General features: G+C 31.9%; 1 protein-coding gene across 2 annotated transcripts in view; it reads right to left on the bottom strand.

Annotated features, from left to right (window-relative positions):
• Positions 1–25300, bottom strand: part of LOC121120344 (irregular chiasm C-roughest protein) — a 186170-nt gene that overhangs the window by 11428 nt on the left and 149442 nt on the right. For both annotated transcript variants that reach the window (XM_040715194.2, XM_040715195.2), the window contains exons 3-6: positions 17001–17230; positions 7459–7749; positions 1270–1477; positions 416–543 (exon numbers count right to left, since the gene is read on the bottom strand). In XM_040715194.2, coding sequence (XP_040571128.2) covers positions 416–543; positions 1270–1477; positions 7459–7749; positions 17001–17230 — 857 coding nt within the window. The remainder of the gene's footprint in view (positions 1–415; positions 544–1269; positions 1478–7458; positions 7750–17000; positions 17231–25300) is intronic.

Here is a 25300-nt window from a genome sequence, read left to right as displayed (position 1 = left end):
CAAATATCACCTTTTAGACAAAATGTATAAAATTGGACATTTTTGAAAGAATGTTTGGCAACTTTTTTTGGGGGATGAAATGATATTCTTTATTATCAAAAAATAAATTTCACTTTGTGACCTTTAATTATGCTTAATATTTTCATTTTATTTCTATAACACATTTTAATAAGTTTCACAATATGAGTGGTTCCTTATTTTTTACATTAAAGCGAGGAATCTGTGGCAAATACCTCAAATTCTGCATTAAAAACAAAACTATCAATAAAATACTCAAAAATGTATCTTTTCAATGCATGTTCTCTCCTATACACAAGAAAATATATTTTAAGTTACTGAACCTTTTCATTTTGAAAAGGATTGTTGTTGAGTTTTGAAGAATATAAATAATATGAATGGTTATCAAAAAACATACTTCTCTTGAGTCATCCTTGGTCCAGTGATATTGAGAAGGAGGATTGCTATCTACAATACAGTGAAGTGTGACCACCTCTTCCCTATCTCCAGCAACTGTCTTGGGGTTTTGAATAATATTGGGACCATCTGTTGATATATACGAGCGGATAAGTAAATGTATGGACATTAATTATAATTAGGGTTGGATTTGAGTTTTAACTATCGAGTTCGAGTAATTGAATATTGGGTAGAGTTAGAGTCAAGTTATCAGACAAAGAAACATATTGTTTTTGAATTGATGAAATTTAAGTACAACAATTAAGTCAGTTATCTCAGAAAAAAAAAAAAAAAAAAAAAAACTAGACCCCATTAGACAAAAGAAAAAGTCTCCCAATAAAAGTGTGACCTTAACTTTTTCAAAAATTATGGGGGATCATGTTTTTTTATCGTTGACTCTCACATGAAAATGAAAATGAGTTATGTATTTTAATTTGTTAAAGATATAAGGTTAGTTTTTCATTTGAAACATCTTTTGTCACCTTGACCTCTCAAAATTGAATGACTTCTTACTGGTAAAATAAACTTCCTAAAAAGTTTCACGAAAATCGATCTATAATTTTTTTCCGTAACTCGGCTTATAAACAGACAAACAAACAACCCGTAGCGAAAGCCTAAAAGTTGGTAAAGTTAATTACTCAATAAAATGTAAAAAGATAAAATTAAATATTTATAGTTTTGATCATTCAACTTCGAGTTTAGTCGAATTTTTCAAATATAGCAATTTTCAGAAAATGAGTCAAGTTTCCCCCCGAGTTCGAGTCTTACTCAAATCCATCACCAATTAATAGTATGACTACTGTCACAACTACTCACATTCAACCTCCATTGTTCGAACTCCCATGGCTTTCCCCAAATCATTTTCTACTGTACATTTGATCTGTTTGTCGTTAAAGTGACGACTCACATTGTATATCTCGTAGTAGAATCCGAAATGACTTCGAATAGGTTCATTCTCAATGTACCATCGATAGCTTTTCTCATGTGGAGGAGGATTGGCTGAGACTGTGCATCGGAATCCAACCTTTTAATAAAAATGTCTCATATCAAAATAATCTTTTTTATTGCTTTTTTTTTTTTTTTTTTGCATAAAATACAACGAACAATGATCCTACAGAGTGCAGATAATTTATTTGAAACACATGAAGCAAAGAAATCTACAAGAACATATATATTTCGACTATCTCAAACTTACAAAGGATTTTTTATTTAATGTGTCTTAGGACTTTAGGAGCAATTATTTATTACCTCCAGGAAGGGGTGATGCTCTTACTGATATTGCATTTATTTCTCATATCAAGTGACTTTAAAAAACACACACTATGAGCCTTCTCATTTTACATATAAATGAAAAATAAAAGGCCTTTCTTAATGAATAATTTCCTTCATTTTTAACAGAATGACGTTTTTTTTATAAATTATACTTCTCTTTTTGAGTACCTTTTCCCAGACTGGGAAATATTGAGTTAAATGACTTTTTATTTTAGAAAGTAATATTTATATCTATTTCTTTAAAGCCCTTTTGATGGAAAAAGGTATACCTATATAAATTTTTCCGAGAGGCCCTCATTTCAATTTTGTTTTATGTCACTGGTTAAATTATCAAAAATTTCTGACTGAAATTCCCTTTATTCCCACTCTAATACTACATGGGGAGATGAACACCGTGCCCTCGGCTCTTCCAACGGACACTACCTGAAAACGGAACACGTCTTAATATTTAGTCAGAAAACATCTGATCCCAGCACTTGTTGACAGAGTTTTTGAGATCATAAATATTAAGTGTATCGTACACGACACGATTTTGTTTTTTATAATCTAACACTACAGTCTTGTTCTAAATATGCAGACTATGACATATTCCAAATGGACTTTCTCCTTCAAGTCAACCGTGAGGAAGGCTTGAGCTAGATGCATCATCATCTTGTTGGAGGTAGCGCCCTTTTAACCGAGAGCAAGGCCCAGGGCAACGATAAATATGAGGGGCATTTTTCATACTTTTTTACAATTAGAATTTAGTTTTCGAATTTTGCTTTTCCAGAAAGGAAATTAGAATCCTTGTGAATTAAAAGAAAAAAAATGCCAGACCCTAATTTTTTTTTATAACACACGGGGCCGGCACAATTGCCTACCTCCAATGCCCTCTAAAATTGGCAATGGTTTGGGGTAGAGATAGGGCAGGGGGACTAAGACCCGGATACGAAATACCTGGATATGGTATAAGTGAACTTGTATTATTCGAAGAGATGCCATATCCGAGACCATTTTTTCGGATGTGGATACATTAGTTCCGGTACCAGCAATTTACTCGAATATTTATATCTAAAGATCCAAACCGACCCAGATGTTCACAGATAATGTGAATCCATTCTATCTTTAGTTGGAGGACCAGGTTCCTGAAAGGGAAGTTCGTTCTATTCCATAGATTAAAATAAATGACCAACACATTCATATAGTCCGTCGAATTGAGACGATAACCTGTGGGTTTTTAGATTTACGATTTCTTATGACGCCGTACTTCTTTAGAATATTGTAAAGAGTAGATGTATTAAAGCTGGACGCTTTCAATTGCCTATCACAAAAAACGGGCAGATTCGAATTCGTTTATTATATTTCTGGAAGTAATTGAGATACTCCAGAATATATACTACACATTAAAAGCTTCTTTTGATTTATGCGACTTAATTTGTCCCCAATACGGCCTATTACTTTAATAGTGACAATGAACTTTTGCTACTGTCAGAGCTATTTTCTGTGCCTTCAATGTATCAGAATAATTTATATATATATAAATAGACGATAATTGGTTGAAGAGTACAAATATAATTCATACTCAATTTTGAGAAACATAATTATAGCTTGTTTTGTGTTGACAATCCACATATATATTTTATATAACTAAAAAAATCATATAGTTTTTAATAAATATTGAACTAAATTCATGCTTATAAGTGGTTTTTTTCTCTGGACCCAGTAATACGAGTACCCAATATATGCGCATATAACATTGAAAGTTAAGTAGTTCAAATGGAGATCCTACCAAAATAAAAGATTTATACATACAAATTACAACCATGTATAAAATACATTAAGAAATAATGAAATGCAATATAAAAAAATAATGTTATAAATCTCAAGAATAAATTATATATTTCCATTTAACCCCCGATTTTTTTTCTTTTTAAATACACACACATTAAATGAATGGATAATATGAACAATAACTACAAACAATAAACAATGTTTATTGTTTGTATAGACATTAAGCTGTTTTCAGTTTGCAGTCACAATGGAATTTTGAATAAAAAACAGCATTTATTTCTTCCTTGACTCAATTTAAGTTAATATAGATAAAAAGAGTTCGAAGATGTTGATATTGAAAGAGTTTCATTGGACTTAAAGATTGCGAGATATTGTAAAGACGACATTTTAGCGTTCTTGAATCAATCGATAGTTAAAGTTGAGTTAAGCCTTTAAGGCAGGACTGTTTATATTTAATTAAAAAAAAACCTAATCTTCTACAGAGTTAAGACCCAATACAAAGCATTTAATTACTATTTTATCTCTAGGATTTTTAAATACGAGGTTTCATTAGACAACCAAATGGCAGTTGAAACGAAAATAAACAAGATTTTATGGTTTGTATCGTAAGTGTTAAAATGTTTAAGGAGGAACAAAACAAAGGCAACGCCAGTGTCAGTGTGGAGAAGGCTGCAAAGACCATTGGCATCTCCATCCAGACTACCTTCAACATCAATAAGTATATTACAGCCCCTAATAGCCAAACAGAACCAAAACTTCTGCAGCGACAATATGGCTGACTTCTAGTCTGTCTCTATAATTGGCCCTCCACCACCCTTGACAACCTCCTCCTGGACTTTGCAGTATAGGTCGTCTTGTAGCTGTCGGCCGGACCTCTCATCCAAATTTGAATGTTCTCCGAGCAGCCATAATGATAACTTTGTACCCCATGGACACAGTTTTCATTGTCAAGAGCTACCAATCTGTTCGTCAGCGTAAGAAAAATATTATTCTGACATAAACGGTCCCAGAGTGATTAATTTGGATTTTAAAGTCAAATTATGGTTTAAGCATTAGTGGATCTATTGAAAATACTCCATTTTGAATTTAAAAAAATCTTTGCATCATCTGGCCTAGCCTTCCATTTTTCTCTGTGATGCACTTTTTCAAGGAATAGATATGTAATGAAAAATTTTCAGAATTTCAAAACTGTAGTAGACCATGTGATACCATTTGAAATTGTTGTTATTAGTAAAACTTTATCCTAATTCAGAGCTTATATGTCAATATTTGCATTTATGAAATCAAAACGATCTTAACTATTTTATTTCATAAACTGCACCTACTTGGAATTTGTTGAATGACGAAAGATCGTATGGCACGAATTATAGCTCTCTAATATAATTAATTATGAAGTTATTCGCGTACAAAAAGTATTTTGAAAACTTCAAATGACCAAAATACTACTTGAATTCTTACGGGATCTGGATGAGGTCAAAGTTTGTTCCAAATGAAGTGCAAGAACCTGTATATTCACAACAGACTGAATGTTGTGGGCATTTATGGAGTAGAAATAATTAATTTTTTTTTTATAAAAATAACAATTATACAGTTTGAGTTAAAATATTTATATTTTGAATTTTAATAATCGGCTCACAAATGATACGTTTAAATGTCATAATGTCCAATTCTTTAACCTCAAATAAAAGAAAAGGCCATTTCCCATTCCAAATTCCATTTTGGCTGCATTTCAGAAACAGGCTAATGTACATTTATGTATACAAAACAATAAACATAATAATACGTGCTAATATTTCGTTTTTTACATTTCAAGTTTGATAAAATGAAATGGCATTTTATGATAATAGTACAATATATGAAACAATGCGGTTTAATGCTTTATAATATATGCATGTATTAGCGTTTATCAAGAAAGCTACAACGCTGTTAAACAAATCAGTAATATTTAGAGCAATGGAAAAGATATAGAGAGCTGGGTGAATACGACTTAGACATAATTGAGTAGCTCATTACGTCATCATCGCGTTCATTTTTGAATTTTAAATGAGTGTTTTGTCAATTCTAACTATTATTCACTCCGTTCAACTCGAGTCTGGTCGATGATTAATCAAGTAGACTCAAATGAATTAAATCCCGCAGACGTTTAGTTCAACTCATAAAAAAATAAAAAAAGAGGGAAGTACTTTATATATATATATATATATAAAAGAGGGAAGTACTTTACATAAAATTAAAAAAAAAAAAATGAATGTGCCTTTAGATGAGGTTAAGCAACAAGTTAAAATACTCCCTGGCTCATCATATCATATTAAAAAAAGATCTTAAGCTGTTATTGTTATTTTTTTATTCTTGAGGAAAGAACGTCCTAAGTATTGAATGACAGGCCTTTGTAATTTTTTAGAACCTACATATACAGAACGGAACTGCAACTTTAATTTCTAAATACGGACCGACACAAGACTACTTAGTTTTTTCTCATTCTATATTTTCTCTATCTATTCGATTCATGTCGACTGAACACTACTTTAAATTATGTACATTGAATATGTATTAATATGAAAGTCATCAAGGACATTCAAGTATATTAATATTATAGTTTATACACATGTGTGTACAATGTTCACAGATAAAATCCCCTCATTCAAAATTCTCTTAATGACCCTGATTCAGAGACGACTTCCTTTGTAAAAAATACGAAAGATCTGCAGAGTAACTTGGAAATCTTAATTACATATTTAGATATTCATAAAACAAGGAATTAAATTCTTTGTTTCCTTTAAATGAAAAGGGTCCCAATTCTGGCGAGTGTAATATTTATATAAAGTATATGTTGGTAAACTACAATATATTCCTGCTCTAATTAATTACTCTTCCTAATTGTGAAAATTAAAAGCTTTTTATCACTGCAAAACATATAGACGTATTATTTTTGTGTGTGTAGAGAGGGGGGGGGAGGGTTATCAGCTAACTTTGGTTTAATTTTTTTTTAACTTTAGTATGATCTTCTTTTATAAAGGACTTTTCTTGATCAACTCGCAAAGCCCTGGTCGGGAATCACAGTTCCATAGATTTGGTAATTAATATACGACTTATAATCGATGTTGACCCTGTTATCGGTCAATAGTTTCAAGTAGTGTTGTGTCGGTCCTTCCTCTGAGTGACAACCGCGGTCAAGTCCAGTCCGACATGTCGATCTCTTGTGACGTAATTGAGAATGTTTTTCTTTTTTTATTCTTCATTTATATATAATAAAAAAATAGGTCTGTATTATATTGCATTATACATATATATTTTTTGGATGATATGTGGGCCTTGAACACAAAAGCGAGCTCAATATAAGTCTCTTAAATCAAATAAAGGTTCAAAACTATAGATACAATTCCCTGGTATCTTATCTGGTCCTATAAATTTAAATAAAAATTATATATTTGACTCAAATGTGGGTATGACATCAAGTAAAATAATTTATTGGGATTTCCCCCTTTTTATGTTTTGATAATTATTCAAGATTGTTTTTATGTTGACGCACCAAATAGGCAGAATGCTTTTAACATATTACTGATATTTATCATTTAGCTTAACACACTATTAACATTTTTAAGAAAAAATCAAGGACCGGGAATTGAACGCACAGATCCCAAAGAGCAACCGTCCTTAGGGCCAATTGAACCTATCGTAAGCCTGGACTGAAGAAATTGGAACTGGCGCAATACTAGTTTCAAGTTAATTATGACGTCATATAGCAAATATTGTTATATCGTCCATAAGATTTCGAATGGGACCGGACGGAATGTCAAAATTTTGGAAGTGATATAACCCTAGATTATATGTAGAGATCTCTGTCAACTTGATAAGTCGTCTCACTAAGCTTTAATTATCACAAGCATGAGGCATTTATACTAACGATATGTGGAACTTGTCGAATTTCAAACAATACCTTAAATATATGGAATAAATGAATACCTTATCGCCTTCACGAATAACACCGGCTCGAATAGGCATGACAACCACATTAGGAGAGAATTTGACATCAAGTGTAACATAGGTTGGCTCCCTCGCTTTCCCTGCCTCATTCCAAGCCTCACAACGATAACTTCGATTGTGATTTTGAAGAGTGGGACTGAATTTAAGGACTGACTTTGAGGTGTAGAGTTTGTATTTGAGAGAGGTCTCATCATCTGAGAGTCTTTTTGAGGAGTAGGTAATTGTGGCTCGATCATTGAGTAGATTCCCTCGATCATCATACCAGTCAATCTGTGTGAATATAAAAAAAGATATATAATATAGACATTGTTCATTTGGGAAAGTAAGTGATTAAAGGGTCGATAGGGGGAAGGCTGTAGCCCTCTCCCTATCGACCTGATCTGGACTTATCGACCTATTGATCTGAACCAGTTCCACCAAAAATTGTTTTTGATCGGCTTCATTTAAAATTCGGCCTAGACCTATTATTAAAAATGAATTGTTTATAACGACAATTGTGTACATCGATACAATGACGTCATAGAGCCTATTAGGTATTTAACAATACAAACATATATGAAAGTTAATCTGCAAAAAGAAAAAAATCAACATTGAGACCCAAAAAACAAATTCATCTAGATTAAGTCCGGAAAAATATATTAACAATTTGAACACGATTTAATTTAGATTCACAGTCTGAGTCCGCAGTTTTAACCTAAAAATCGGTCTTAATCGATATAGAAAAATTCACTTAAGAATATCTATACCAGATAGAAATTTAACAAAAACGTAATAAATTTATTATACTCAATTTGTAAATATAAAATTAAATATTTTCGAATAATGGAATTTAAAAATAATTTGAAAAAAATTAATTAATGTGGCCTTATATAATGGAACGTTTTCACATGACGTCATCATCATTGCTCTCGGCCATTTTAGGGGCCTAAACAACTAAGTTTTATAGCAGTGAAATCACCTTTTTCATCAATATTATGGAAAATAGTGAATTGTTGGAATGTCAAAAGGACTCAAACCTAACTGTCTATCAAAATTTTGTCCATATCATTCCTTGTTTTATAAAATATCTTACCCTAAATGTATTAAAAATATGTAATTAAGGAATCTTATGTCCATATTGTATAAATAAATTAACTATTACAATGAAAAGATTAATATATTTTCTCAAATAATCCTACTGATCTTGTCCCTAATGGATAAAAAAAAAATATTCAAGGGATTTTTAGTACATAATACTTTGATTAAATTCAAATTTCAGGATTAGTCATTGACATCAAGTAGTATTTACTTCAAATTTGAGACTTTTTTAAAGACATTTAATGAAGTGTTATGAACTTTTATTATAAATTTGTCAAATGTAAGTACGGCAAATATTAACTATGTCAGTCAAAGTGCTCTATATATGTACACATAGACAATGATAATGCAAATAAATTGCGTATCATTGAGGAATCATCATGGATGTATATAATTTGTATATACTCCTATATAACAAATAATAATTATAATTAAAAACCACATGACACTGTAGATTTTAATGACAACTTGGGGATTGAGCGTCAATCACTATAAGGGAGGGTTACTCGATAAGGATTGATTAATCATTGAGGGCAAGAGGTAGGAGAGCTCTTGCCCTCCTCCTTTGACAGAAGGGGATAAAGTATAAGAAATAATGATAAAAAATTACCACTAACTAAGCCTATACTCATCAATTATGAATCCTTGGGAGTATGTACCTTTATCTCTAGTTGGAATATCCTTTCTTTCTTCCAATAATTACAAATATATATTTGTAGGTAGATATATACCTACATACATATATTGAAAATATCGATAATGTCTGTTGTATCAACTCCCCCCCATTCACCCCCTTACAAATAATCATCTTTCCTTCAATGGAAATCTATCAAATTAAAATATTATTAATTTTACATTAAGGCATAAATCCATTAGCTTACTTCTACTTAATCTTTATTAGGGATGTAACAGATCCTTAAACTCCGGTACGGATTCTATGTAAGGTCGGTTTCAGGCTGAGCGGGGCCTGAGGCAAACAAATGTGTAGGCTCTATTCTTTTTCAAATTTGATATTTACCTCGTCAACGAAGTTGAACTGAGGTTATGTTTTTCCTCTGTTTGTATGTTAGTCATTAGGATTACAGTAATTAATTTAAAGATCCATGTTGATGCTACTTGGAACTAAGATTACATATGGTGACTGTAAGGGGCACTTAAATTTTGATAAAGGTTAAAGTCAAAGGTCAGGATAACACAAAACGTTAATAAAAAATGGATAACTGACCATAACTTTGGAACATATTGAGGTACAGAGATCAAAGTGGTGTCATTATGTAGGTTTGATAAAGATGCTTTACATAGCATGAAATCCAATTGAGGAAAAGTGACCATAGGTGAAGGTTTTAGTTGTTTTTTTAAAAAAAAAATAATATCACTTTTTTTAATATAAAATGAAAGGTCAAAATATTCTACAGCGGTATTTTTCATAAATGGCATGGATATTTAGGAGAACAATATTTTTATAATGGCGTAGTGTTAGAAAAGGTCAACTCTTTATAGTCTTTTTTAATATATATTGTGTCTATATTTATTGGCTGTCTTTTTTTTTCAAAAAAAACTATTTATTTTTACTTTTTTGTTTTAGGGAATGGTTTATCCTTTTCTATTTTTAAGCCCTTTTTAATACAAATTCTTTTCAATGTATATATTTCAATTTAAAAATATATATACTGCGTGGGGCATAAGGCAATTTCCCCTGTGCTCCCTTAAAACCAGCCCCGTTGTTATGCAGTTCTTTGCAATAATAGTTTCTGGCTCTTGACAGATTATAATGTGAGTTTTAGTCGTTCTGATCTGGTTCTTCCATTAGGGTGGATATCCGGTTCATATCAACAATATTCTAATGCGTTAACAGAAACTAATTGGGATTTAAGTGACACTATTTCTCTTAATGTGGAGGAGGAAAATATTATTACCTTAGGGCAACTATTTTATTTCGCTAATCCATAAACCAGGGGGAAGATTAATTGAAAATTGAGCAATGCATTTCGCTTTCGCCAAAGTTCTTTTAGCCAATTATTTGAAATGTAAGGAGCCGTTCCATATAGAATATTTGAAAACAATAGTTTTGTCCTCTCCAGCTAGAAATGCTGCATTTTCTTTAAAAATACCAATGGTACCGATGATTTCAGGGATTGCACTATTGAAATAATCAAATACAAACTTTCTAATTCGGTTAAATAGATGACTAGCTTAAAAAGAATTGTTAGGAGGTATGAACGCTTTCATATAGGGAGACCAACAGATTGATTACTATGTATGTATATATATGCTTCAATATATTTAGTATGTGATTGTTTTACATAATTTTGTACCCGTCTTATTAAAATGTCTGATTATGTTTAGTTGCAGGTCTTGGCTAGGATGTCTAATTTTTAACTAAAATACTTATTTATGTTAGTGCAACACAATTCCTTCTGCCAATTCATATTATATTAATTTTATGCTTTATATATGATTTGAATAAAGATTTTAAAAAAAAGTAGAGGACACATTGGATTAGGGATTCTCCATCTTTTCCTCACTTTAGAGCCCCTAAGCGTTTTTATGTGAGGGGGGAGAATTAAGTTTGGCGAAATATTTTAGTTCAAGGATTTTGATTCATTTTTTAAAAAGACATTTCTTGATGACTTTTATATATTTGACGATGCACAAGGAAGCCTAATTGGGGGGGGGGGGAAGGCTTCCATACTTCCGCCAAATGAAGAAATCTTACGCTTTTTAAATTCCAAATTAAATTTTTAGTAGTTTTTCAAAAGCTCACCCTTCTAAATAAATACAAGATGGTTTCATCATATTTCTGTTTAGATAACCACGAGTTTTAATCTATATACCTTAAGTGACATCATAACATATATCTAAACCAAAACATTTACTTTAACATGAAGCTACAGGATAATTGAAGCAGAGAGTACTGAATTGAGTCTTGATTATCGAATTCCAGATTAAGGTGTACAATCTTTGAGATGATTATTGACATTACCCACCAAATGTGTCTCATAAGATGTTTTAAACATACACTTGTTAACCAAATTTCAACATTTTTTTGCTCTTGAATTGAGATGTTATTTTTCTGATTGGTTCTACGTCAAGAAAACAAAAAAAAAATGATATTTAACTCAAAATTTCTTCTTTGATATCTACAGAGTGTATTCTTTGCACATTCATTTTTTTTTTCTTGAGGACTTGACGGCATTTCTTACACATTTTCGTTTCAGGGATCTGGAAGCATTGCCGATTGGGAATCACGACACAAGACACATGCTGGAAGTTCATTCTTTTCGGTAGGTTAGTACAATTTCACGGCTCAAGGCCCAGCTCATTTTGAAAAAATGGGTTCTTTAACGTTTTTAAAATAATCATCAGACATTAACTCGTACTTACAGTTTATTGGACGCATGACATCACTACAGTCTCTACTCCAAGTGCAAAAGCAAACTATGAATATTAGAATGAATATGCATAGGAGCAGGGGAATTGTACGTATATTATAATAATATATTATATGCAATCAAATGAAATTAATCAAGAGAGAAATGATAATACATTTTTTTTCGAAGAATCAATGTAAAAAATGAAATATCGCATTTCATGACATTTTTTGGATGTTTGACTAATGTGTTCATAGATACAGTATACATAAATTGATCCATGGAAAGACTTGCGTGCGCAGATTGCTGATGTAAACCTTGGCGTTGATCTTCAGGCCCTACTTGAATATGAAGGGTGGCATAATTGCGTTGCTAACAACGCAAAGAACTATAAAATGCTGTAGGTACTTGGCTTTCATGATACTAGGGGCGTATGAAGAACTTTTTGCTAACCATCTATTGTTCCTTGAGTTATGCTTATGGTTTTGACAGAATTTTTTTTTCATCTGAGAAGAACCAGATAAGATCTTTGACAAGAGGATTCTGTTTTATCTGGATCAAAGACTTGATATGGGTGACCTTTTTCTCCCTGTTAGAACCTGTACCTTGAAACGCTGTGGTACTGACGCTCTTTATTGATGACACTATAGACGGTTGAACGGGACGCTACGTTGATTCTTTTAGCGATCGCATTCATCGAGTGGCCGGCAATCTTCACTTTTTCTTTCTTTTATTTTCCTCAACAAAGTAGGACTTCAGACGATTTTGGCCACTTCCGGGTCACAAGGTGTCAGGAAAAATCATCATTAGTGGGTCTTTACCCTCCTACACGACATTTTTTCCTTAATTGTAAAGTAATTCGGTCTTACAAAAATTATAACAGTATTTAACCGGCTTAGGATTTTTAGACAAAAACCCAACTCTATATTTAGTCTTAACACTTGCCCTATATATTAGCTTAGACTAGTCTTTGATTAAAATAATCCATTCTTGCGTGCAGTATTTTTGACATATATAAGGGGAGAATAATTTTAAATAGATCATAGTTTTATTGAAAAGAGCTATATGTATATGTAGCTTTATATGTATATTAGACTGTTCCGTTTTTGGGTTAATATTTTCATCCCTCTACATAAAGATTTTTTGTTCTGAGGACAATAAAAAGCTTTGACTTTAAAAAATTCAAGTCCTTTTAGTTCGAAAAAGGGTATGTTTTGGTCAAAAGTTGCACGGATTAAGTATAAATATAGATTTAAATATTATAATTACGCCATATTACATAGAAATCTTCTTTGAAGTCCATATACGCTATGTCTATACATATAAGAGTAACCGAGTATCGAAACGACGTAGTTTGAATTCAAGAGAATAATTTGGCCCAAAGTCGTTGTTCACTGAGCTAGGTTGTTTCTAATAATTTAAGTGGTCCAAGATGCGCTTCATGATTTCCAGTATCCCTGTTTTATCAGGGGTAGTCGAACAGACAAACTTTGTTTCAAAGAATATATCAAAGCAGATAACTACCCAAGAAATCCTAACTGTTACTCCCCGTTTTTCTATAGTCACACGCAGCTACGCAATACATGGTCCTCAAGAATGAAAAAAGAAGAACTACAGTTTGAGAAAATTAATATTAGGTAATTATTGATGAGCCATGGATTACTTTAGTCTCTAGAGCGCTACCTGGCAGGGCCTTAGCTACATACGCTCGATCCGACATGCGTAACGCCTACAAAATATCCTTAATGTACATACATTGTTATTTCCTAAATAAAGAATTAACGTTTTTTATTCCATCATAAATTCATACACATAAACTTTGCTTTATTAATATGGAAGATAACAAAAGATTCTTCTTTTTTGTTCAACAACTATCGATTCAAATAGCGTTACATTTTGCTGTACCTTTTATGTTTGATAAAAAAGGGAAACCGAATATTAAGAATTATAAAATGCACAATTTTTGACTCATAGCATTCTATTTGGGACGGTATAAGAGGCTTAATAAATAGCCCATTTTGACCCAAAAATACAAGTTTTTTTTTTTTTTTTTTTTTTCAAACTAAAATTGTTTGTACTTTTCCAAAAATTATATGAGGGACCTGTAACTTTGTCAAACTCAGTTTTTTGATTGTCCTCATCAGAAAATGTTTTTGTGCAATGGAGAAAAAATATTAATTAAAGAACGAGGATGTCTAATTTATACACCTATGACATAGGTACTCACTAATAGCTTCATCATCATGCCATTATTGGGACATAATAACATGACATAATATTATTTAATGAGTAAGCAGAAAGAAAATATTAGGCTAGAGGGAGGGAGGATTAATCATTTGAAATGTCAATTTAAAATCAAATTAAAGTTGAAAATGAAATAAAAATACATTTGGAAAAAGCTTCTTGTCAGTAATTATTTTTTTATTCGTTTGAGGGTTGTCGTTTCTACTTAGGGGGAAGGGGTTATTATTTATAAAGACAAATTTGATGATTTTGCAGTTTTATTTTTATATTTTATTTTAAAAAAAAAACAAAAAAAAAAACTACCCATTCAACAAAAAAAGTTGTAACATATATTGTACACATAACTTTAAGATCCATTGAATCCAATTGAAAAACTTATATTTCACTAATGACAAATAAGGATGAAAACGATGAAGATGCAGGGTCGTAACCAATTGTTCTGCCACTGTGTCGAAATGATATGCTGAAGAGCTATGTATGTAAAAATTGGGAAAGGAAAATAGAGGGAAACGATAAGGGGTATTCAAATTGGAGAGTGTGCGAGCCCCTCCCTCATTAATAAAAATTAGCTGCACCCCCTCCATAGAGCAGAATCAGTGTGTCATTGATAGTGATTAAAATCCAGAGTATTTTTTTAGCTTGCCCGTTTTTTTGGAATTGGTAATGTGGATAATAAACTTTCCTTTCCTCGGCTGTTGTCATTATAATTTAACTCCTGAGTAGTGAGCTTCATTTTCTACTAAATTCAAAATCTGATACAACATTCGGGTGTGTTCATAAAAGAGGAAGATTAGCCTTGCGTCTTAATCACTTTTTAGTTGGTACAGGTATTTACATTACGATATTTTCTTCTCTTTTGTTAGTTAACAGTGTTTTTATTTAGATTTTTTTTTATGGTTTGGCACCCCTTTTGGAAACTGAGGAAGTAGAAAAACAAAAAACAAGGTTCAATACTAATTCTGCAACCTCTGAATCCCTAACAATTGGCCTGGGAGCAACTTCCTCAATTGGAGTCGGAAAAAGTATAACACTGCAAATAGGAAAACTTAATAAAAGAACCTTTAGCGTATTTCCTCCATCATTCCTTTTAGTACGGAATTCTCCTGATCCTATTCTCATTCCTGAACTGACGAAATTGTAACTACTTTTTTTATTCAAAAATGATGATAATAATTAATAGATTACGATAAGCAAATTAACAGTAAAAAACAACATAAAGGTTTATCATACCATGGAATTCTAGACACATAGAATAATCAATAATGCAGCTATGCGCCTTATTCTTTATTTCCCCTCCTGAAGGAAAGGAGTAAAAATGTCAATCATTCTTTTTTGTCAACCAGCCCCTCCCTTTATATTCCCCTCATGTGGGAATAAAAATTGGACTGGATCCGCCCAGGTCTCTATAATTAAATGATGAGGTATATCAGTATATCGTGACCCAGCTTTATGTAACCAATAGTTTAGTTGTAAATGCAAAAAAATGTTGTTGAGGAGTGTAGTTGATTATGTCTTACCTCACTATATATATATATATAGAATCTAATATACTTCATTTTCCTAAATTTTATAATATATATTGTAATAGAAAGCGCTTTTCTTAAAGTGTTCATCGATAGAATCTGTCCTCTATATAAAAAATTACACCTTATCCCAAGATTCGTGGAGTATACGTAAGACTCACACATTTTCACATGTTCTTACTAGTGTTTAGACTCGGTCCAGCACGAATTTTTTTTTTCGGTTCGGTCTTAAGTGATTCTTTTTAGACCGATTTTTCAGCCCAGATCGCAGTGTCAGACCGTGAACCGATTTTTTTCGGTCTCACTTTTTAGACCGATTTTGAATTGGTCTCAATTTATGGTATGATTATTTTAAAGTATCATATATTATGAGAGACACATTTTTTTTCTAGCTCAACTGTCATTCATTTTTTCAAAAAAAAAACCCCATTCATAATTACACGGTAAGTTCTAGAACAAATACTGTATACATATAAGAGACGGCAGGATTAAAATTAATCCGAGCTATCTCTGTTTAAACTTTGTATCACGTCATTGTACTTGAAATAAACATATGATGCCATGTTATAAACAATTTATTTGTAAAATTGGTCTAGACCGATTTTTTTGGGAACAAACTAGACTGAATTTTTCCTTTGGACCGATCTAGACCAAGTTTTTTTTTGTTGGGCCAAACTAATTCGGTTCAAAATAAATAAATAATAACAGTCTCAGACCGGTCTAGGTTTTCGAGAACGAAACCCAACACTAATTCTCACACTCTCATATTCTCACGCATTTAAATTACACGTCTAATAATATTTTTTATAAATCAAAACTATTAATTTTCATTTAATTATAAAAATCTATTTTAAGGCACAGATTGGGATCGTCATCTCTAATTGAAAAACTTTTTTTCAATCACCAAATCTCGGAGATGGACAGTAATGAGCTATTTTAAGAAGAAAATGAATCCATAGACGCTGAGGTTACTATATAAAATATTTTTGACTTACAAATCTCACATAAAGGCAAGTTCAAAACTTGAGAGGACTGTAAATAACTAATTTGGGACTTTCTTAAATGTCCATTATATATACACATGAATATCCACATTAAGCGTTGACGTCTTAAGCAGTTTCTACTGTACAAAAAAGGGGAGGCCTCTTGACTCTCTCTTGCTACAGCAAGTGGTAAGCTCTAGTTACACCCATGTGAAGACCTTCTAGTATATTATTACGTAATTTATTGCCTATATTATGAACAATCTACATACTATAGAATGTTTACCCTCTCATGTTTATTTACTTATATTCTTAGAACTTACATTAGCAGCCGGTTTCCCTCCTTGAGACACACATTCAAGTTCGAGTGAAGATGTTTCAAGTGTTTCTTTAATAGGACCCCCAAGGATAAGGGGATTTCCTGGAGGTACAAATACTGTGAGACGAGAATTACGAGAGCGCATTGCATTTGATGTCTCGGATCCCAATACTTGACATTGAAAATTATCATCGTCTTCTAATTTAACTGGATGAATCTTGAGGGACCAATCATCTGTAAAGAAAAAAAAGAAACCATGTTAGTATTAACTAATTAATATCATACTATTCATCATTTGTATTTGTTTAATATTGATATAAAGAGATATTATGATTTCAAATTTCAAGTTTCTATAAATGGACTTTTGTATATACTCAATAGATAAATGTAATAATATCTATTGATTTTCATTGGAGGCTGTAAAGATAGAACAGATTCACATTTTCTCGGATCCGAATCTCTTGATGTAAATATTGGGTACCCTAACTTTCGGATAGAGATTCGATACTTACCACGAATTTAATGAGTATTTTACTCGAAGTTTGAACTTAAATAAAATAGAATCCAGAATAAAGTTAAATTTCTACTCATTACTGATGCCGAAACAATGAATAATCCAAAGTAATTACTATAAAAAGGTAATTATTATTAAAATTATTGCTATAATAACATTGGAATAACTACGGGAGGCAACTGCTTATTTAGATGTCACTCCCGAGCACCTAGATGCTTCGTTCCATAAATATATTTTATTCAAAACTCGGATTAAGTGTTGAGCAATACTACAAGCTTTTTAAAATCTGCAAATCCATAAGATCTTATTTAAAGATCTGTAATGTTTGATTAACCGAAGCCGATTCGGTCTCAGATCCCTTCTTATTATACAAGTTTGCTTAGACCCTAGCCGGATACTGGACTTTAAGGACAAAGACCCGTCCTATCTCTAATTCAGGGTCGGTTTTAGTGTGAGTGGGGCCTGAGGCAAAGATAAATGTTAGGCCCCTTTTATTCTTTTATTAAAATTTGATTTTTTTATACTTTTTTAGAAGATGAAATGCGTTTTTTTTTCTTCAAATAAACACTTTTTTTTGGTAGAAAAAAAGAAAAATAATGGTTTGTTCTAGTTTTAGAATAAGATTTTTCTATATTTTAATCATCGATGTCCATTCTACTTTTTTTTTAAAAAGGTCAATCATTTTGTTGTAAATACATTCAATAGTGAGTGGGACCTTAATTTAGAGAGGAACCAGGAATAAGTGACCCTTTAAACCGGCTCTGATCTAAAGAATGTTATTGAATTTTTGGTTCCAGACATTTTTTTAGGGATGAAAAATAGATTAATTTGATAAAATTAACAATTGAAAATCCAGTAACAATTATAATCAAACAAAAGCTTGAAAAGAACCGCTTCTGATATTATTTATATGTGCTCTACTCAAGAATAGTAATAAAAGCTTCATTATTTTTTAAGTGATGAACCAGGGAGTACTTTAGTCTTGAGACTAAAATACTTCCCTCCTAAGCTTTAGCTGCACACGCCTCATTTATTTTTTATTTTATATAATGTAAATTACTTCAATTTCTAGTAAAAAATTAGTGCCATAAGATCCAATGTTAATCAAGGATTTTAAATTGGTACAGTTGATTTAAATTGGGAAATTGAAACCGGATTTATTACAGAAACCCCCACATTTATAAGACCTTAGCATAATCGCCCAAAAACTAATTACTTAATTAATTAACCATCTACATCTATATAAAAAAAATGATACTTATTTAATTTAGCATCTTTTTGTAAAACATTATTTTCCTCTAAAATCTCTCATTGGAAAGTTATTTAAAGAGAAACAAAAAAATCATTGAGTATTGAAATACCGAAGTTCAACAATGGGGGAATCTATCTGATATGATTCTCAAAACAATGTAAAATAAATATATCAAACATATTTTATTGGATTTTGAAAAAAAGAAGCTACGTTGCTCTAATATGCATGTACAACACATCATCACACTTTTGGCAGATCCTGTAGAACATGATAATTATTTATAACAATATCCATGCATTTTTCATTATTACTCCTATTATAAAAACCTATATTTAGTGTCTTTAGTATATACCAGGTGTGACGCTGAAATCCAAACTCTAGCTTATTGGCAAATTCATAGGTTCTGACGAACATAAATAACGTAAGGCACGTTGAACAATTCATAACAATATGTAGACATTGTGTTTGTTTATCTTTTTTATGTTGACACTCGCTCCTGGATGCTCACTTTTTCCTATGTGTTCGGGTGAACATCGCGGAAGATAACGTGGTCCTGCAACAAAACGGCACCCCTGCCCACACTGCCAAAGTTGCTCAAAGAAGGTTGAGCAATACCATCATTATGGGAAAAATAAATATGGCTCCATATTCACCCGTCGCCAACACTTTGGAATACGTTTTTTGGTTGAATGTAGAGTCCAGGGACTGTATCCTTTGACACAAAAATATCATGGACAGTGTCAGCAATCCCTAGGCAGATTTGTCCAAAATATAAATATACAAAAAAAAGACGTGCAAAGAGGGGGCTACATTGGAAATTACGTTACAGCTGGACTCCTTGTATTTTTTAAAGATGTCTAGTGGCTACAGAAATATATCTCATCAAAGTATTGATTGTTCAGATTTCACGGTTGCACCCGGTGTATGCAAAAGTAGAATGACTAAATGAGCATATACTTGAGTGTCATCTAATGCAAAGAAGATAACAAGAAAAGAAAAGGTTTTTTGTGCATTCTTGTTAGGGCCATTATTAAATATTAAGTAATGAATACTTCTCTCTACCAACTTCTTAGCTAGTTTCTTCTATGTGACCTGTTTGTTGTTTGGATAGTGGCTTTACCAAAAATAACAATAATAAAAAAAGTAATTTCACACCAAAAATATCTTACTTTAAATAAAAAAGCAAAATAAATAGAACACTCTTAAAATGGACACACAATACGTTTTTCCCCCTCACACATATAAATAAGTAAGTATTATTTTGTCAGTCAAAGAAAACTTTTCATTTCTTTTTATAAATAAATATAGGAACACCTACTATTACATATTTTTGGTTTCATACTTCAACTTAAAAATAAATAAAAAATACATATAAAATCTAAGCGTAATCACATTCAAAAAAAAAAAAAAAAAAAAAATTAGAAATCAACAGATACAAATTTCATGGTTGAAGAAACAATATCATCATCCTTATTTGAGTTAGGGTTCATATATTCATGTGACTAAACATGTGATATATTCTAACAACAATTCAGATCAAAAAGCAATAGTTGTGGCTCGTCAACATAAAAACAACCTGGAACAAAAATCAAGAGAGGATAAATTAATTTTTTTACTTGGTATTTACAGTCTAATATTTTATGGACATATTTAAGTAAAAAAGTTATATGAATTTATTGTGACGATCAATTTTGGCTAATTAAAGTGCAATTTGCATCAAACCCAAAAGGAAAATCAGAATTATTTCCTGATATAAATTGATGGTAATTACAAATGAAATCCACACTCAATTTTGATACAACTAATTCAAGCTTCTTTTGTGTTGACAGTCCACATATGTAGATTGTAAATAAAACTAGGGTTGTATTACGACTCTCTTTTTGGTAATGAACAGCAATCCTCACATCTCTTCTGATGTTTTTGTCAGTGGGCTCTTCCTAATTTAAAGCAGACTTACTGGGTATTTTTAGGTAAATCCAGAAAACCTTGAACTGCATCCTGATCTATAAAAGAAACAAGTAGAGGTTTGAATTTAAATTTACAAGTTCTATTTATACAAAAGAAAAGAAATATCCTTCAATGTGTCCGCCATCTTAGGCTATCATTTGCTCGATACGAGGCCATAGGATTAGCAGGCATTAACCACGTCCTTGTAGGAGACTTTGTCCCAATTCTTGATGAAGGAGGCTTTCAAGGAGTCGATGCGGTTGTCTGAATTGTCAGACACCTCTCTAACTCCAACTAAAAGAAGTCATCTATGGGATTCATATCGGCGTAGTTAGAGGGCCCCAAAATGGCACCTTCTCTACTTTAAACATGCTTTGGGTCGATTCTTGTTGAAACAGGAAATGGACGCCATTGGTTTCAGCTTTTATCCAAGGTATAACTTGGTCAAACAGAAGCTCAGAGTACCTGTATACGCCCACCCTCTCCTTTTCTCTCCAAGAAGATGGGGAAGGACCCTGCCGTTACTCTAATTGACCCCAAGGGTCATGATATGGCTGAAAACTTGGTTTTAATGAGTTGGGGACTCTTGCTTTCTCTCTTTGTGTCCAACCATCTGTCGTAATGGATGTTGTGGGATGTGGCAACAGTTCATTGTTTCTCATCCGAATTAAAGATGATTTGGTTAGCATGGAACTTCTAATAGTTTGTCAATTTTATTCCGTGGGTACCCCGGGTTGGCTTTATTTTGTAAGTAAGGATATGCCCATTGTAGAGGCGGAATGGCTTCCTCCTCAGGTCAATGTTTATGGTCCAGGATAATTTTGAATGGATTACTTGGCGCTTTTTGAAAAAAAGTTTAAGCGGAGTGACAGGGGATATCTTCAAGGACCGTTTTATGCCTACGAGGAATCTGGGCGTGTATTTTTTATCACTTCCAGACTTGTGGGATTTTCTCTTACATGCCTCTTGCTCCCTGCAGCAGGTTTAGATGTCGGTGAATGTGCTCTTCGGATATCAAGTGGATATTCTTGATGCAAGCTGGGCTGTGTCCGTTGGAAGCAAATGTAATGATGGTGTTCCTCTGGGTCTCCTCCATCGTGAATAGGTGTTTTGAATTAAAAGTTGCACAACCAACTTAACGCTAACCATTAATCTCTCAATTTCAAAATTGAAATAACCGAGTTAAAGGCTTTCTTATTGTTCAGAATGTAGTTAAAGATGGTCCGGATGAACCATTACGACCCTGTATGTATTTCACGACGTAACCTCACTAACAAAACAATTTTATTTCGTTGTCAGCTGTCGATATTTACATATGTTTATTTCCCTCGTATCAGTCTTCTGAATGTTGATTGGTTGAATTCGTATATGCATTTTCCAGCAATTATTTGATAATAGTTGCATAGTTGGAAAAAACTGGCTAGGTAATTTCCGATTGATTATGGATCTTTTGTTCTGCTACTGTTCGAAAATAAGGTTACACAATACAATATGGTAAAGACGGGATTTATAAGTTAGATAGCATTTTTAAAGTACCATTTAGAAAATAGAATGGTTGATTATCCTTCTGGATATAGGCTGATGATTAACACATGGAATTCTAGATACGTGGAAGAAGATATCCCACTCCTTGGTTTTTATTACAAGATCTTGGAGAATTGATTTTAAGTTAGAGATGATTCGCATCAAAATGTTGAAATCTTGGGATTTTATCAGTATTGGGCGTAACGCGTTACAAACGCAACGCGTTACATTAGGCAGTAACGGAGTAATATAACGTGCTACTAAATATATTACAGTAATATTATTACAGTTATTGAGTCTGGTAACGTCCGTTACAATCCGAGCTGTCTCACAGGTGAGGTGTTGTCAAAAATAACAACACAGGCGCAACACAGCCGTAAATAAAGAGGAGAAAAGACGGGTTTATATCAATACAAGAAGAAGACGATTTGGTTTGGAGATTTCAAGATGGCAACAACGAAGGATCATTCAACATTTTCTATGTGGTTGTACACGCACTATTTTCAATTATCAGAGAAAGAGACAAGAACCTCACAGTAATGTGCACTTTATATACAGGTAGGGAGCCTGGTAATAAGTAACTCTTTACTTATTACTTCACAGAAGGTAATACTGTAAAGAAACGTATTACTTTCAAATGCAAGTAACTAATAATATGAGATATATTACATTTAGGGTGTAACTTACACTGCATTTTATACATGCAGCAATAATTGATTACTTCAGTTTCATGGTATTAATTATATCTTCAAACTTTGTTTATCTGAAGTATTAAGAGTTTACAACTCGTTAAGTCGATTTCAACTTGTTTAGAAATCATTCTCGTTTGGTCTGAAATCAACTTTGGCTAAATAATATATAAGAAAGAACGGTGGAACATGTTAGAATTGGCAGCCTCGTATAGCCTTAATATGTAAACTTACACAGGGAAATGTTCATCAATGAAACCAAATAGCTATAAAACATATGCTAAAAAATGGTTCTATAGACTTATGGGCAGATATAATTGAAGGTGAAGAAGAATATTAAGTGTAAGGGATTTATTGTGAGTTTCAAATTGTATTAATATTCTCAAGCCTTTTTATTATTTCTTGTGAATTCAGTTTTGGTCCTAGGGATTTTTAGGAGGGGATCTATAGATATTATAAAATTCTGAGCGGCATCCTTGCATCCATCAACGTCATTTCTTCTTCCTATTTTCCGGCTTGAGTCATAAATCCTTCTTCTTTTAATATACTTAATACACTTAGTGATTCATTTAGAGTATTTATATTCATTTTTTGTGGCAATTCTTTGAAAATAAACATATTAAACGATATTCGGTAGTAATAAGTTTTTTGTTTTAAATTTCTAAGATTAAAATTTTTAAGTATAAATCTATGTATAAAAGAATAATCGTTACTGAAATTTATAGTTTGACATTATCAAAATGTCAAACACAATATGATATAAGGACTCTATTTTGCTTTAATATATTCTTGTATATAATTTAAGAAAAAATGACTCATTTGGGAAAAGGAAAAATGTCGTCTTTATTACAGGTATTTAGAGTTTGATATTATTTAGAAAAAAGACCTTCGTATTCAATTCAGCTGCATTTTTCATATTTAAGATGAACAGAACGCAAAATATTGAGACCTTTACATCCCTACATAAAAATCTCCCCAGTTTTTTTATTATTAAGAGGTCACAATATACCTGAATATTTTGCAGTTCCTCAACTTAACATAAAAATAAGGAGAAATTATGATACGTATTTTTTTAAGGAGTGGATTGGGCGTGTCATTGATGATAAAATATGTTGAATTACTCTATTCTCATAATTTAAAAAGAAATTCCTTCTCGGCTGTAAGAGTTATATTAATGCATTTCCCAACTTCTTGCTTTCCAATTTTATATTAATTTATTATTTACTATCTACAAAAAATACTCCTAATAAATAAACCTACCTACAAATATGCACCTTTCACCATTTTTTACTATTATTTAGGAGCAAGTATGTAGGGCTAGTGTTGGGTTTCAGTTTGGAGATCCTAAACCGGTCTGAATAGTTGTAACTTTTGTAAAACCCCGCCAATTCGATTCAAATTCGGTATGGACCACTCTAGTAGTAACATTCAGTCAACACAAAAAACTCGGCCTTGATAGGTAAAAAAACCGTACTTTAAAAAAAAATTATAATAAATGAAACACGTATATACTTTAGTTGAGTTTTGGTCTGAAAATCCTTGATCGGTCTGAGACCGTTATGATTGTTAGTGTACCAAATTAATTCGATTCTTTATAGAAGTTCGGTCTGAATCGGACTCAAAGAAAAAATTCGTTCTGGATTGGTTTTACAAAAATTCGGTCTGGATTAGTTTTATAAAAATTCGGTCTGCATCGACTTGGTAGTAAAATTCGGCAAATACAAAAACTCGGCCTTGATAGTTAAAAAACCAATTTTATTAGAAGAAAAAAATTTTAATAAGAAGTGAAACATGTATATACTAATGTTGGTTTTCGGTTTGAATATCCTGGACCGGTCTGAGACCCGTAAGATTGTTAGTGGACCAAATTAATTCGATCATTTAAAGAAGTTCAGTCTGAATTGGACTCAAAGAAAAAATTAATTTCATTTATAATTCGGTCTATCCTGTTCTATAGATGAATGGTTAATGACGTCAGTTGTGTTTCAAAATTGTGAGCATCAGAAAAATAACATCACATTGGTTTTAATGTGTTTTATAAATATATTAATACAACTGATAAATTAGGAGGGGGGAAAATCGGTCCATAGATTGAGACGATTTGAAAACGAAAAAATTTCGGTCTACAGTCTCTTGAAATTACAGTTTGGATCAAAATATCCATACAAATTGGTCTAAAATTAATGTTTTAAGACCAAACCAAAAAACAAAATAAAAAATCGGGTTTAGTCCGGGTCTTAACACTAATATTTATACTAATTAAAAATAATAATCATTCTATAAAATAGCGATGAAAATGAATGAAATATGCTAACAAAATTATAGAAAAATTAAAAATAACATAAAATAAGTAATAAAGAACTAGACCAAAACTATAA

Source organism: Lepeophtheirus salmonis, chromosome 6 (genome assembly GCF_016086655.4).
Source record: "Lepeophtheirus salmonis chromosome 6, UVic_Lsal_1.4, whole genome shotgun sequence".
Lineage (NCBI taxonomy): Eukaryota > Metazoa > Arthropoda > Copepoda > Siphonostomatoida > Caligidae > Lepeophtheirus > Lepeophtheirus salmonis.
The sequence above is the reverse complement of the archived record's forward strand: the minus strand, read 5'-3'. Positions and strand labels throughout refer to the sequence as shown.